This window comes from Lotus japonicus, chromosome 1 (assembly GCF_012489685.1).
Source record: "Lotus japonicus ecotype B-129 chromosome 1, LjGifu_v1.2".
NCBI lineage: Eukaryota > Viridiplantae > Streptophyta > Magnoliopsida > Fabales > Fabaceae > Lotus > Lotus japonicus.
Window position 1 is genome coordinate 112,510,910 of NC_080041.1, and position 16,638 is coordinate 112,527,547.

At 34.7% G+C, this 16,638-nt stretch overlaps 2 protein-coding genes across 3 annotated transcripts; one reads left to right on the top strand and one right to left on the bottom strand.

Moving 5' to 3' along the window:
* The first annotated feature begins 531 nt into the window (after window positions 1-531).
* On the top strand, window positions 532-11,924 carry LOC130729332 (uncharacterized). 2 transcript variants are annotated; one of them, XM_057581050.1, is made up of 9 exons: window positions 532-641; window positions 1,128-1,299; window positions 2,711-3,034; window positions 3,170-3,380; window positions 3,893-4,039; window positions 5,062-5,186; window positions 5,724-5,928; window positions 8,609-8,859; window positions 11,615-11,924. In XM_057581050.1, exons 2-9 carry the CDS (start codon window positions 1,190-1,192, stop codon window positions 11,781-11,783), a joined length of 1,542 nt encoding a protein of 513 aa, XP_057437033.1. In that variant the 5' UTR covers window positions 532-641; window positions 1,128-1,189; the 3' UTR covers window positions 11,784-11,924. The 2 variants fall into 2 exon arrangements, with proteins under 2 accessions (XP_057437033.1, XP_057437032.1); XM_057581049.1 differs by having other exon boundaries at window positions 568-789.
* A 3,006-nt stretch (window positions 11,925-14,930) lies between these two features.
* LOC130729334 (CLAVATA3/ESR (CLE)-related protein TDIF-like) lies at window positions 14,931-15,922 on the bottom strand. Its single transcript, XM_057581051.1, has one exon. The coding sequence runs from the start codon at window positions 15,723-15,725 to the stop codon at window positions 15,372-15,374; it is 354 nt and encodes a 117-aa protein (XP_057437034.1). The 5' UTR covers window positions 15,726-15,922; the 3' UTR covers window positions 14,931-15,371.
* Window positions 15,923-16,638: the final 716 nt, after the last annotated feature.

Here is a 16,638-nt window from a genome sequence, read left to right on the forward strand (position 1 = left end):
CTCTTTTTTAACTTGAACAAATAAAATTCTCGGCGATCGTCCGGTAGAGGTTCTAGGATTCTAGTCACAATTGTGAGTTGAGTTTCTACTCGGAGACTTGAATAATTATTGAATTAATTTTTTGTAATCAATGAAGATTTGCGCACTTGACTATTAATCTATTATAACCTAAAGACCAACACTTTACTCATATGATAATCCAATATTTTATTTCAGTGCTTGACAATCAATCGACCAACTCCCTTTACTTTACTTGCTTTCATCTCTATAATCAGTAATTCACTTGAGCCTTGGAGAGAACGATCATGGAGTTACACCTCGCAATGCACTAATTAGTTTTATTGCAAGATTACTTGGACACACACCCGCGACAATGCATTTTTCAAATTGACGCCCGAAGTTCAGGTTGGGGCTTGAATCAAGGGTACTCTAGTCATTTCATCATTTTTGTGTTTTGAATCTGGATCATTGGATACTTTAATTAATATTATCTCCAACGGTTCTGATTAAAGTGAGTCATGGTTCACTTTTACACTATCGCAGAGTAGAAATTACCCAGTTTGGTAGGAGCCCTAATTCCATTCTTCCGTTAGTTAGCAAGAGCATCACAGTCACACAGTGACCTGGAAGAAAGCAATCAGGTACGCACAAATCCAATCCAATCCTCATCTCATCTCATCTCATCACATTACATCAATCTCTGTTCTTGCTTTCCCCGCCAAACCTTCAATTTCATCGCTCCCTTCATCTTCGCATTTGGGTTTTCTTCGATTTTCCACCTCTGCTCTGGTACGCACCACTGTTTCTTCTTCAAATCTGCATTTCTGCTTTTGTTCATTTTGGTGACAAAATTCTTACAATACTGATGTGATGTGTAATTCTTTACTTCAAATAATGACATTTATGTTCAAATTGTTTAATTTTCCAATTTCTTTCAATTTTTTCAAATATAAAAGATTAAGCTATCAAAATAACTGAGTCTTCAGTACTCAGAGTCTAGGAATTTGTCTCACATTTGGAGGGTCTACCTAAAAACAATGTTAAGAGAATAACTTGTGAGTGTATTATGAGGGATTCTTTCAATGCAGTTTGATGGTTGATGATTGTAGTTGTTGTCGCGGTCGCAGGTGATCAAAGACAGACTTGGGAGTAGCACAATGTGTTGAACGTGGAGCAACAAGTTTTATCAATGGCAGAATGCGTGGCCTCCCCTTTCGGCATTAAGCTGAATATACAGAGAAATCCTGTTAGAGAGAGAGGCTTCTCGCGTCATTCTGCAAATTTCAGCACAGTTGGAAGGTTTGTTCCTTCTGAATACGAAAGTTTTTCCTTTTTTTTCTACATTTAATTTATTTATTTTGCATTTGTATCTCTTTCCCCTTGTATGCAGTGACGGATACAGATTTTTTTTGTCGTGGGGGGAAAATATACGTATGAATTTGTGGCACTGAAAACATAATATATTACCATCATTTTTAAATATTTATTATAGTTGTATTCTACAAGTTTCGGAACATATTTACACGGTAAAACATCACGAAGGAAGAAGCAACTTCTCTTAACAATTTCACCTTAATAAAATAAGCTTGCCCCCATAATAGTCTAATAACACTACTATTCATATCATTACAAACAAAAGAATTAGCTTGCCCCCACAATAGTGTATGTGAGTCTGTCATTGGAGTTTGACTGTGTGGAGCTGTGGGGGCATTTTCAATCTGTAGGAGCAACATAATAGGAAATAGCTTACTAATATAAGATCATTGGTTAAGTATATGATTTTTTGTTAATTTTTCGTGGGGGCAAGTGCCCCCAAACCCAATAACGTGTATCCGTCCTTGCTTGTATGATTGAGCCAGTGCGAGACAAGCTTTAAATCTTCTTTTTCCTCCCTCCAGCGCTCTAAGGAGACACGCGAAAGGGAATTGTGGAGAATGAACATATAGTAATACATACAGAATAGTAAAAACTGCTGGAATATATAACTATTAAACCTTTTGTGAATTATCCTTGTTCTTGCCAAAATAAATATACCTAAATTTTGCATAACTATGTTAAATGGAGTGGACTAAGTCTTGTGTTTAGAACATACAGTTTAGTTCTTTATTCTAGAAAAGTCAGAGAAATTGGAAATTCAATTTTTTTTAGGTTATGGAAATTTTCATTTTTAATCATTTCATTAAACAATGTAAGTTAATAATTAAAAAATATATAGGGAGAAATCTGCAAAGTATTTAATCGTAAGAGAAGGAAACTCAACAAACTGCACTGCTTGGTGGCGGTTGAACTTGAAACTACTGTGTGTCATGTTTCTTAGCTTTGCAAAAGTACCCCCATTATTTTTTATTGGTAAATATTGACTAGCAGTTGTTTAGGCATTTAAAAGTGAACTTAAAAAATTGAAATCTCCTTTAGTAATATGTGAAAGCAAAAGACAGTCAAGTGAGTTCTCAGAATTGGAGTATTATATATCTCCTTTAGTAATATATAAATAGAATAAATAGAATTAGAGTATTTTCAGTGTCCAGAGAAACCAAGATTTCATTGCCTTGCATGGTTTAGGCCATCACTAAGATTCTAAAATTCCAATCAACATTGATGGTTCTTGTTGTTCACCTTGTTTTATTCATACATTTCCTGTTTTCATACAATTAACAGTGGTCTTATGAATTTGGTAGTCTGACCTTTCAATATTTACTTCTTATTGCAGAAAGTATTCCAGAAATGGATGTCAATTTCTTCACTTCTCTTCATGGAAAACATGTGAGCTCAGTGTATTTAGGGCCATAGATTTGAAAATTACTCCTTGTATGCGGACAATCCCTTTGAAGTGCACTGGCTTAGGGGCTTTGGTTGACTTCAATGGCGCGGCATCCTCTGGTTTGGTGCCGGTTGTTGATCAGGTTCTTTTGATGGGCAGTATATTTCTCACTTATATGGCTGGAGTAATCCCTGTTGAGAAATCTTATACCAATTATCAAAAGATCGATTCTGATAAAAATGTGTTTCCTGAGAGCTCAGACAATTCTGGTAGGTAAGGGTAAGCATGTCAAGATATCTTGGTTGAATTATTTTTATATTTTTACATAGAAGGATTTTTTTTTCCGGTTTTTGGTAATGGAATGATAGTTTATTTCTCTAATTACTTGAGAAATTCTTTCTTTTGCAGTTCAGATAAGCAAAATTATAACTTTGAGTCAAAGTATGTATTAGATGGAGTGAGGGGAAAACTTTTGAATTCTCTTAATGCTTTAGAGCATGAGGCTTATTCAGGAGATATCATCCTGAAATCTGGAAAGCGACCCTTGAGTTTAAATGCTGTTGCAGAGGGTCCGAAGTTAAGGTTACTTTGGACTGCTTTTCAGCAAGTTGAGGAAGAGGCAGGGATTATACTTATTTTCTCTTTTTATGATTGTAATATGCATATATTATATTAATTTAGTATATTCTGGTATTTTGACAAGTTGGAATGCGTATTGGATCTGTTCTAATAAATGCTTGAAATATGGTTATTTTTTACGAAATATATGTCAGATACCATTCCTTGAGCAAGTGTTAAACACTGTGATCAAGTATGAAGTGAGAGATATAGTTTTTCTTTACAAAGTTTATTAAAAAGAAATTTTAACGAATGCTGCTTATCTATTTTTTGATATCCCTGCAGCTGATTTACTACATTATTTACTTCTAGTAGATAGATGGATCAGCAATTTTGAGTAACAAGACTTTGTAATTTAAATGTTTTCTTGAAATTAAAAACAGTCCCAGTTTTGATTCGCCTATACTTTTAGAACAAAAAAAAAGAAATCCATGCCAATGTGGTTAAGTAGGTGTAAGCTATGTTAAAATTATATTACAACTGTTATCAATTATTTTAGTCTTTTTTATCCAGGTTAATAATATCTCAAGCATTTCCAGATCTGTTGGTATGGATGATCTGTCCAGAATGTTTTCTGATGTCATTCAAAGATCTTGTCATTCTATCTGTGCTACATGGCTGGAAAAGGAATGTTTCCTTCTAAAAGGAAAAACTGACAAGGTATTTTGCAGAAAACACTAAATGTATGCCCTTACTGGTACTGCTAGTACATCTGAAAAAATGATTGATCTAGGTTGCATGTTTTTGGGGAGAACAAAATTTCTAAAAAGCAGGGCATGGGTAATTATGTAGAAATATGAAACCCTAAACAATTACTTGTCATTCTATCTGTGCTACATGACTGGAAAAGGAATGTTTCCTTTAAAAAGGCAAAACTGGCAAGTGACAAGGTATTTCTAGAAAGTACATGTATCACTCAATACTTGTCAAACAACCACTTATCCCAAAAGCTTAAGCTGTTGGGTAAGGGTCACTTTAATGGTTTTACATTATATTCTAACATGCCCCCTCACGCAAGAGCCCTTTGGGCTTGAAGCGTGGATAAATGCACAGGCCCACCTACCATGTGCTTAATTAAATTCCACTTTTTTAATTAGAAAGTGAGGGGAGCAAGGATCGAACTCTAGACCTTTTGGCCATAGAGGCTTTGATACCATGTCAAACAACCACTTATCCCAAAAGCTTAAGCTGTTGGGTAAGGGTCACTTTAATGGTTTTATATTATATTCTAACAATACTCAATGCATGCCCTTACTGGTACTACTAGTACATTTGTAAAAACTTATGGATCTAGGTTGCATGGTTTTGGGTATATTGAAATTTGAAAGCCTGAACAAATACCTGTCCTTAATTTATAATGTATGTGCCATTTTCATAATATTTTAATTTCAGGTTTTAAAAATATTCCATTAGTATATATCAACTAAGCAGATTTAGTTCCTCAAAATGGAGGACTGTCCTTCAGAGGAAAAATGTAGAGTTAGAATATTTATTGGAAAATCAATGGATATGATTGCAATAGCATACATGCACATGTACAACAAATATCAAGTTGTTCAAACTCACTTTTCTAATCAAAAGTCATCTCAAGTACAATTCTTACTTGTGCCAACTATTATATGACAATCATTTAGGAGTACTCCTTCAGAGATACTGATTTGACTTCTTTGACATATTATTAGGATCTTACTACTATGATACTTCAAAAAGTGAAAGGTGATAGCACAATTGTACAGAACATTACAAAATCGGGCAAGAAAGATCTGTACTCGGAGTTACTTTGGTATCTTACTTTTGGTTTGCTCAGGTAAAATCAGCATAGTTTTCTGTTACTTTTTTCTTTACTCATTTGATCTTTCTTTCACTCTTTTTTGGTTTGTTCTGGGTTCCATTTTTTATGTAATTTCATTCCATGCAATGAGCATAGGTGTTCCAAATGATTTGAGCAGACAACCTTGATCTTGGTATTTAGTTTGCTCTTCATAATCTTTACATTCTACTCAACATTTAGTTGCTAATGTATCTGGTCAACGGCTTAATACTTCTCAACTAAGTGACATGAATGCTACTTTGGGTGAGTTGTCAATAGGCACTAAAGCTGTAGGTCAATTTTCTTACTAGCAAACCTGTTCTGTTGTCATAAGGGAATTTTTCTGTTGTTTCTTCCCGTATTGAAACATATAAAAAAAAGATTTTAGTTTCATGTGCTCTTTGTTTGATTGTAGCATATTTTTTAAATCCATGACTATATCATACTTTTCTTTTAATCCATCATAACTTTTGAAATTCATATTTTATGTAATCAATTGATTTAGGACACTCACCAGTCATCCATCATCTTCAGGGAGGATTGCTATTATGATTCCTGTGTATTTGCTTTGCATGGGATTTCCATATTGGAAGATTTAATAATAGCTCTAGCGGATGGTGTTGCAAGCCTATATCTGGAGTTTATATCAGTTGATAGCGATGTGTCAAGTAAAACAAATGGCTTGGACGTGTCATTCTGTGCTTTGTCCACCAGAGAACTTCAAAAATTGCGAAATGAGGTACTGCAATTGTGTAATTTTTAAATTTCAGCCTGTTTATCTTGTTTCTGTTGTTTACTCTCATTGGTCATTTCCCCTCTCTTCAAACTGCGAATAAGAGTGCTACAAATTCCTTATCGTGTAAAGATTCTTCTGTAGTTCCTCAAAGTGTTGTTTTTTTTTCTCAATAAAATGTAATTCCTTATCTTTTTTTTTTCCCACATATTATGGTAAGGAGCTAAAACATAAATTTTTTCTCAAAGTCAACTGTACTGTAATTTTTTCCGTTATGATTCTATTCATCACATTTGTTCCCATAGGAGTAGGAGCTAGTATATAACTATATATTGGTATGGGGAGAGGGCAGGTGATTGACTGTTTGGACATGCTCATTCTAAATGGTCAACTGTAAATAAACAGTTTTTTTCGGTCTACCTTACCAAGTAAAATGATTCATCTTGGAATCACTAATTTGTAGCATGGATTTAGGGTTAAATATGATTTTAATCCCTGTGAAATAGGGCCAAACCAGTATTGTTCACAGCAAATTTTTTTTATTGGTTTTGTTCCTTTAGTTTTTTTTATGTGAAATAGTCTCTCATGACGTCATAATTATGAGTTGGACATTTTTTGGGCCAGTCCTCCACCCTACATGTACATTTCATTAGTCCTTGTCAGTTTAAAGGTATCCTGTCAGCAACCCGCGTGGACATGTCTTCCTTCTCTTTCCCTTCTTCCTCTTCCCCAAACCCAAACAACCACGAGCCACCAATCACAGCTTCTATGAAGGTTACTGTAACAAACTAAACACTTAGCATCGAAGCACAAGCAGGAATCTCAATTATCTCATATTATGGGGCTCATGTCCCATCTATGATTGTCTATCGGACTATCGCTATACATATCCTTGTCACAGTGCCCACCTTCTGTGTCATTAACCCGTCTTCAGAGTTCTCTCCTTTTTGAATGCTACATCACTCCAACCTGCATTTTGATTGTCTCACACGTACCACATTGGCATATTACATCATTGTTCAAATTTTCTTGCTATAGCTCGGAGTGAAATGCTAACAAATACCAATGTTTCCCATGAGACCCCCCTCCGCAGAAGATTCAAGTTCAACTAGTCCCATAACCTGTCTCTGATAAGTTGCTGCAGAAGTTCTATGATGAGCATTCGACTTCGATTATGAGCAAAGTGGGTAGTTGTCTTCACCAGTTCCTCGCTTAGTGTTATTGTGCTCACCAGGAAGGATATTAACTGATGAAGAAATGCTTGAAAGACATAGAAGCAGAACTACACGAATCATGGATGAGGCATACCCACAACTAGAAGCTGCGAGTGGCGGTTCATGGTGATGTTAGGGTTTGGGGATTGGGGAAAACAAAGAGGAAGAAGGGTTGAGAAGGAAGACAAGTCCACGTACACTGATTACTGGATATCCTCAAACTGATTAGGATTAAAGAAATATGCACGTAGGGCTGATGACTGGGCCAAAAACAGCCCAACTCATAATTATGATGTCATGTCTATTTCATTTTTTTTCTGAAAGGACCAAACCCAATGAATTTTTTTTGCAAGGACCAATGCTGATCTGACCCTATTTTACAGGGACTAAAAACATATTTAACCACTGGGTTTATTATGGATAATGTATGTACTAATGTAGATCATGCATATTAAATTAAGCAACCTGTTTGCCGAACAAAAAAAAAATTATGCAACATGTTTTTTTCAAGTTCCTTTAGACATCAAACGTCTGTTTTGTGTGCATTATATTAACAAGTTAATATGACAACACATGATGTATGTTGATTAGCCTGGTCTGTTGTGCTCCATTTATTAATTTTAAACTCTTTCAGGGCCATACTGTTTGTTATTTTAGTGTGCCTTTGCTCATATTTGCTGCATCCACAAAATATTATCAATATTTGGTTCCTTTTACCACTGTCACTTGTGCTGTTTCTCATCAGAATGTTATTATTGGTCCTAATATCTTTGTTGGTCCTAATCTGTGTTCAACTCACATAGATTACTCCCACATTGTTGGGTGATAAGTCTTCTCCTTCATATAAATCTCCAATTGTCAAGGTTTATGAGAGGAAGAGGAATAAGAAAGCTGACTAGGACAGCTTCTGCTAGCTGTCAGTTACTAGTTAACTGGCATAACTAACTTCAGTTAGTTATGACAGCTGTAGTTAGTTACTTAGTAGTATAAATACACTTGTAATTGTTAGTTGGTTCAGTTTTTGGGAAGTTAGGAATAACTTTGGGTTCTGGTTAGTGGTAACCAGTTTTGGTCAGTGGTGACCAAGTTCCATTTCTTCTCTAGCTTCTTGCATACGTTTGGGTTTTTCCCCAATTCTCTGTAATCCTCTGTTTCTACAATAAATCTATGAACTAGAATCACAATTGATTCTAGGGTTTTCAGTTGATTGTGCAATTCCCAGATTTGAATTTGGTACCAGTTTTATCATTGGGTTAGGGCTTTAAAAGAACCTGTATATAGGAACTCAATGCTAGGTAAAGTGAGTGTATTTTAGGTTCCTTTCTGGCACCCTGGGAAAGGAGAGTTGAATGGACTGTTTCATGCTTTGTGAGACTTACCTTTTTCAGATCTTTTATTTTTTATATTTTTTATTATACTATTAATTTTAATTTTGGATGAAAGTTTACCAAGACTGTTATACTTTTTATCAGGTGGCTTTGAACCAGTGGTTGCACCACTACATGGATACAGTTGTATCAATGTATGAGGATCGCTTTGACCTTTGTATACTTGATAGCCAACCCATCGAACTGGAAAATAGTCAGACTGAAAAACAAAGTTGGTGGAAAAGGCTTACCCAGCAAAATTCAAAAACTATGTCGCCTGAATTGCACTGTATTGTTATAAGCCTTTTCTCAATGCCCATCAAACGGACCAAGGAATTAAGAGCCCTCACAGGATGGTATGTTTTCTCTGTATGGTATCTATCTAGGCTTAATTACCCTGCATTTTATGTTATGATCATTAAGTGACTGCTGGTTCAATTTTTTCAATTGAGTTCCATAAGGCCTGATAGTACACCCAGTAGAAAATAGGATTCAGTTATACAAATTTACAGTAATTAAAGAAATTTCTTGATGTCCCAGAGCTCAATCACTCTTATAGAGATTATCTTGGTCTCTATAACTACCAAAAACAGCCTGTAACTGTCTTCTAACACGCACCAATTTAAAATGACAATATGTAACTTCCATAAACTGCCACTCCGCATAGCTGTAATTAAAACTAAATCCTAAAGGGAAATTATTCGAACTATGTCCTATGTATCCAAGAATAGACTTTCTGGATGATGGATATTTTCTGTGGGCCTGCGTTTGAAACTTATCACCCCCTTCCTCTGGAACACTTGCCTTGCAGGTGAGGGTAGTGGTATGGATGTCTCCTTACTGGTCCAGTCCTAGAGTGCACTAAATTCCTGTTTGTTGAAGCCCTTCCTACTCTTTGTAAACCCCCCAAGAAAAAGGCTCTAACAACTCAGTCAACTCTCTGTTTTGATCTTAGTTATGTGACTGGATGTGCCTCATTTGACTGAACCTCAGTTCATAAAAAATTCAAATTTTCCTTGTAGGACATCCCACAATGCTGTTAAAAGCTGCAGGTTCTGCCTTTTAATTCCTTTGTTTTCCAAATTGTTTCTGCGCCCTCACTTGCCCTTGTAAATGGATTTCTCGAGTACCCTGGTGAAATATCACTGACATTTCCTTCCAATCAACTAACATTTTTTTACCAATGTCTCTAACCCTGGAACTTTTAAAATCACACCCACTGCTTCCAGTTCCAGCACATATGCATCCATCATAACATCCATACTGCCTAATTTCATCAACAATCTCACGAGCTTTCCTTTTTTCTCAACTCATGGCCTTCTCCTATCAACTTGAAACACCACTATCGATCACCAACCTCAAATTTTTGATCAGAATATTGGTGTAAGGGATGAAAATTTTCTCCAAACTTCAACTTCTCCCATGTCAACCCATCTTGTTTCCCTCAATAAATTAATCCAATAGATAGTAGAACCCTCCATATGCTTAGCTTGGCTAAATTAATCTTTACTTCTTCGCTAATGATTAGTACGTAGAATATAAGTTTCTGCTCTTGATCCTCCCAATAGCGGTTATCTCCGTTGAAGGATGGTAGATTCACCTTTTCAACTGCCCTACGGTACTGGTCCATGTCCTGACTGCTTGAATCTAACCCATTCGCTTCCTCTCTATGTGAACTTCCTTGCTTATCTTCTGCATGCTTGCCCATTTATTTTCTCATCTCAAATAAAATCTTCTCAGAATTTGCTCCATCCACCCTATATGCTCTTCCATTTTCGCCAAGTTTTTTTAATCACAACGACCCTCAATTCTGGTTTCCACCCCTTCTAGTTTCTCTTCCGAATCATCCACTTACTCTTTGCTGTTTACAATATTTTCCTCCTTTCGATCTGACAGGTTGGACCAGAATAAGATTAAATCACACCAAATTACAGAAATTACAGCAATCTCTTGCTGTCATAGTTTAGTACAGAGATTATCTGCCCATAAAATTTCCACACACAATCCATTATTGTCTCCGAACACTACCACACCAATGAAAATGAAAATGAAAACCTATAAACTGCCATATAGCAGTTTTTAAAACTTTATCTATATGTTTCCTACAATAAGCTTTCCAGATAATGGGTCTTTGTTGTGAGCCTGGGTCTGAAGCATTATTAACACAACTTTTTTTTTTCATTTTGATTAGCAAAGAGCCAAAGAGTAGCACAAGGGGTGCTCAACCCATATACAAAGCACATAGCTTATTTGATTTGAAAAAATAGTTTTCATCTGTTGATTTCAGTTTTAACTACAAAAATACCATCTTGTTTTCATAGTATTTTAAATAAAAGTGAGATAGAAAATGTTTTTTCATACCTGAGACTTATTTTTCCATTATATATAAGGTATTCCTTATTGCCAATTGAAATTTGATATGTTATGTTAAACTTGGCAAATATTGGTTTCCACCGCAACTGTTGGGTCTGAATTAGACTTCTAAATGCGTTTAATAATACTAACTTACAGATTTTAGCTTCTGTCAGCTGGAATTGCGAGTTTCTGAGTTAAAATAGTGAAAAGTCATCAGCATATTGAACACAAGCACTTTAGTGTCAAATTTGAATGGCAGTTGATTGTAGGAACTGCATCAAATGCAGTTGATTAATTCAGGGTCTATACTTTAGAAAGTTAAGGACTAAAATGAGTATAGCCCGAAGGTATAGTTTGGAATGCATGATTGGATTAACTTATACTGTATTTAACACAGCTTGAAAATCAAAATCTTAGCGAAAAGAGCTTTTTGACAAATATAAAAATCTTCCCTTCAAGAAACATGCAACCCACACATGCTCAGAGACTAAAAACTTGCCTGAGCGTTTCATATATGTTTCTTTCAAACATGACTTCTAATAGCTAACAAAGTTTCATTCTATCAGACAGTAACCTTATAGAAAACTCCCCGAAATTCACTTTTACGCTTAGGAATTCTGCTGCTGGAAACTCAGCAAAATGCCTTTATACTTCGAATTAAATAAACAGTGAATTACATCTTTGATCACTTTAGAACCAGTCTCACTAGAGATTCCTTTCCTATTAATCTAATCGTTGTTAATTTATGTATTGCAGGAGGTATTACTTCAGCCTTTTCCTTGAGTTGTCTGACATCACCATGCCCCTTATTAGAGCAGTTGTTGATAAAGCGAGCGAAGCTATCTCATTCTTTTTAGTTAGCTTAATTGGCAGGTCTTTAGGACTCATTTATACAGGGATTAGGCAGTCCCTCAAGTGGAAGTGAGATAGATGGTACAGTTTTATGAGGTGCAGTTGTTTTTTTCATACTTTCATTTCCTTTTCTTCATAATATGGTGCCATCTATGAAAAAATTATGGATTAGATTCAATCAAATTGGTAATATAGCATTGTTTTCCTTTGGTCATGTGAGCCTTCTGTGGTTTGTAAATTTGAAAGCTCATTCATCTTGAGATCGATCAAGCCAATTCTAGTATTGGTGTTTCTTTATTTGAACAGCACAATGATAGAATAGAGAGAATCTGAGCCGCATCTTCATTTCATTCTAAACTAAAATAAGACTGCGAAGAGGAATACTAGTAATATATTTGAGAAATCAGACTCTGGACTATACTTTGTTCTAATTTCATGTGAGTTCCACCATCCAGGGAGTGAGACCAGCTTGATTTTTTAGCTTTCACTTGAATTTCACTCAATAATTGAATATCTAATGAATATGTTCTTATTTATACAAAATAGAAGTCATTTAAATGCATGCCGTGCATTTACAATATTAAGCTTTATAAGAATTTCCTATATTTTATGCTTATAATGTTTTATATGAATATTTTTGTGAAATGTGTGAAATTAATTATAAATTTTATTAAGTGTAAATTTTAGGCTTTTGCGAGAAATTGTAATTTAGTCCTTAAAGTTTGGAAAATTGCAATTTAACTCCTATAAACTATATACCCTTTTCTTTAATCAGATTTCACATAAGATATCTTGCGTAGATTCGACGCGTATCTCTGTGATCTGAGATGTGTGATTGTCAAATCGTTGCTTGGCCATTTAAAACAACAGCTTAAGATTTTGCTTATCTAGCTTTTGCCATAATTACGCCACAAAAAATTCAATAAACCCCACGGTACAGATTATGTATTAGAAAACGACACAAGTCAAAAGGTACAGCTTTACAAAAAGGAAATATTGAATGCCAACCAAACACGCTTTTTTTCTTTCTTCTTTAAATTTTAAATGTGAAAAGAAGCCCACTAATTTAAATTGCATATTGAAATATATTGATACTCACTTTTTCTTTCATTCCATTTTCATTTTTTTTTCTTGTCATCTTTTTTTTCTCTCAAGTCTCTTACAACTCTCTTCTATTCCTATATATTTGCATGAGTGAATTGAGTGTAAACTCACTATTTTCCATATATAATATCTGGCTATCTGCCATGCCATGTGTGTTCTTACTATTCCTTGTCTTGCAAGGACTACAACACTATAGATGACATGACTACATCAGGTTGGTCAAAATGGTTAATTGTCTGATTGCACTCTGAAGAAATTAGGGGATTAATATAAATTATAAAAAACTTGAGGCAATTTTATAACGGGCTTTGATTACTTCAATTTCATCTTTAATTTCTCTTCCATCTTTTTCACTCATTTTTTCACTTATTTTTTCATTTTTTGAAAGACCTAAATTAAATTGTATTGATGAGAAGTACCAGGAGTACTAAACTTTCTATCATATCTCTCATTTCTTCTTTTCTCTCCCTTGATGTTGGTGAGAATGAGGTATGAAGATAAATTTATTGTTTTACAATAAACTATATTAAATTTAATTTATGTACGAATCATATTTTTATTTGTCGTAAAAGGTAACATACAATATTATACTTTTTAAATTATCTTATAGAAGAAGTTGTTTTAATTGTGAACCGATTTTTTATAATTAATTTAAAAACAAAACCACAAAACTAATGTTCAAAGACAAGAAAAACAAGAGAGTGTGTGGTAAATCAATTTGTGTACATTATAACCGTATCAATATTTAGGTAGACATTTTTTCTCTCAATCTCTTTTTTTCATGTGACATTATTCATATATAATACATCTATTATTTTTCTCACTTTTCTTCATATGTTTAGGTGTTTATTAAAAAAGTAGTACACGACATTATTGTATGTTAAAGTGTATGATTGGAATAGAAGGTGATTGATCGATAGGAAATGATACAGCTATAATTATCAAATCATGGGTTCACTCGTAAACTTTGGTTGGTTTCAGCTTTCTTGATAAACGTGTTTGATAAGACAAAAGAAAAGTCCAAGCAAGATCAAATAATTTAGCTCAAGCAAAACAAAAGGTACCAAGTCCTCTCACTATATTTGTGTCACGGATCTGACACCATTACTTGGCTTGCTGTGTGTTTGCCTCAGATTCCGTTCTTATCTGCACCTTCCCTTCCTCCTCCTCTTAGATCTTGAGACCAATTGAACGCAGTGAAAGACATGCAAACCTAACACACATGACACAACTGCTTCTTTGTTTCTTCTTTCGGATCCTTCTTTCAATTCTAATATTGTGTTTTGAAAAGTCTAGCATGTTCTCAATTCTAATAATAGTGATTTCTAGCATGAGTTTCTTGGTAAAACACTAAAACCAAAATACTTAATTTGCTTAACAAAGAAATTAGTTACCTTTCATATCATCTAAATCACTAGTCACAAATTTTTTTTGAAAGCAAAAGAGCTTCAAGAAGAGCAGATACAAGCAAGGAAGGCAAACACCAAAAGTTCAAGCCAACCTTGCAAAAATCCCCAAGATACAACTAGCAAAAAACCCTCACGAGCCAAACCTCCATAAACACCCCACCACACAAAGAAGACCAATCCACAAATCCCATTAAATATTGTTCATTAAACTTCATATACGGAATTAATTCCCAAGGTGGACTCATTAAATCCTAATTTTGCTCCATGAAAGATAGGACTTAATTAGTTTAATACAGGATGAAAATCCAAACGGTGTACATAAGCAATATTTTCTTAATTTTTGTGGTTGTTCATCGTGATTTTGTCTTTATCATAGTTTTTCATCATATATTAAAATGAAGATTACTTAGACATAATTCAAACGGTGCAAACATCATATCCCGCTGACTACTAACAATACAAACATCCTCAAACACTTAATTTTTCTCTATCTCTAACTTTTTCTCGTATTCATTCTATATCACTTTTCCTTATATCCCTCTTCTCTTCATTTTCTCACTCTTGGGGCCTCTTAGATGTATGTACTGTGAATATTGTCCAATAAAGAAGATGCAGGACTAAAGAAAAGAGAAAAATCAAATTGTCCAGAAATTAAGGGAAAGAGAAGGACAGGATCTAAAGTAAAAATGAAAAATAAAGAATATATATCTTAAACAACTCAATCCAATAATTTTAACTCTCTTTGTTCTGTGATACAAACATGACAAAAAAACAAGAAAGTAGAAAAAGATAGCACATAAAAGTAGATGGATTTAAATGCTTATACCACCAACACCATTTCATCACACCATCTATAAGAAAGAAATAGGTACATACATACATCGGGAAAAATAGTGTCTCTTCCTATACATTTCCAGCCAAAATGAAAAAGAGAGAAATTTAGTTTGCTAATGATGATGACGAGATCGAACATGTCTAACAAACCTCTCATAGGACAAACAATAATATTAATGGTGATGAACTAAAATAAGAACTATGAAGATGACCATTACACAGTAATTAACCATATACCGTTACACCTCCCTTTCATCTTCAATTAGCTATATAGCTAGCTATATATATGGTATGCCTCTTGAGTAGTTTCTTACTTACCGGTTTGAAATAGGGTTTGGACCACTTGGAACTTCATGAGCATCAGCACCAAATTCTCTTCCAGCATCATCCTTAGATGAACTTTGGGAGTTCTTTGTCTTCTGAGGGTGCAAGTTTGTGGTAGAAGTGGTTGATTCCGATGATTTGGCTGAAGCCATAGCGGTAGAAGGGTTTGGTTGGTAAGATAAATTGATGAGGAGGAGGAGAATGAAGAAAAGTGTGAGGAAGTGCAAGAAAGTAGGCGATTTTGAGAAAGTTTCTGAGATTGGTGATGATGATGTTTTAGGTTGTGCCATGCAAGTAGAAAGAAGAAACCACCCCCCAAGAGACCACAAGGGTTCAATATCCATCAACCAGAAGCACCAAGGCTAAGAAGGGAGACGAGGAAGAGCAATAGAAAAAATCAGAGAGAGAGAAAGAGAGAGAAAGAAAATCAGATTGGTTTAGAGAGAGAGGAAGAGGAAAGAAAGAAAGAAAGAAAGGAAAAGAAGCTTCAGCAAAAGTGATTTGATTGGAGGTATTGAAATTTGAGGAGCATTTGTGCGAGAACCAAGAACAACTTAATATGGAAGTTCTATATGAAAGGTGTTGGCCATAGATGACGGAATTTACCAAAATGACCTGCCATGTATTATATACTGAGGCCAGCCCTAATTTTTGTTAAAGGAAGGGTAACCTTGATTTGTGAGAAAATTGGGATTTCCCTAATAAGATCAAGTATTTTCTGAATTATTCTTTTTTTTTTACATCAAAAAGATAAATTGCATCCGCTAGAAATTGATCATTGGACCTCCCCCTACCCAATTCATATGTCCCGAGCTCCTATCAAATATATTAAATATTAATTTCTTCGGTTTATGATTAATTAAATAATTTTTATGTGGACCAAAATAAGGTATTGTTTGAGTGGAAGAGACTCGTATCTTTTAAGTACGTAGTCATGCATTTGGTCTTTAGATTCATATATGTATGAAAAAACAATGTTGAAATAAGTCTTTATTTTGATGTCTGACAGGATAGTAGCCTCCAATAAATTGGATGGGAGTTGTTTCGTCATTGGAAATAACATGAGGTCAGAAATATTGACGAAGGTCGAGCCTCACGTCTCAACATGACTAGCCGGAGATTCACTTCTTGATTCTAATGAACGTTACATGTCATACCTTCATGAAGATGATTCTTTTGGTGAGAATTCACCACCTCTTCTTCGGTGAATAGTTGAGAGTTCTAGAAGTATGTGTGTGCTGATAGTGGGAAGAAAAT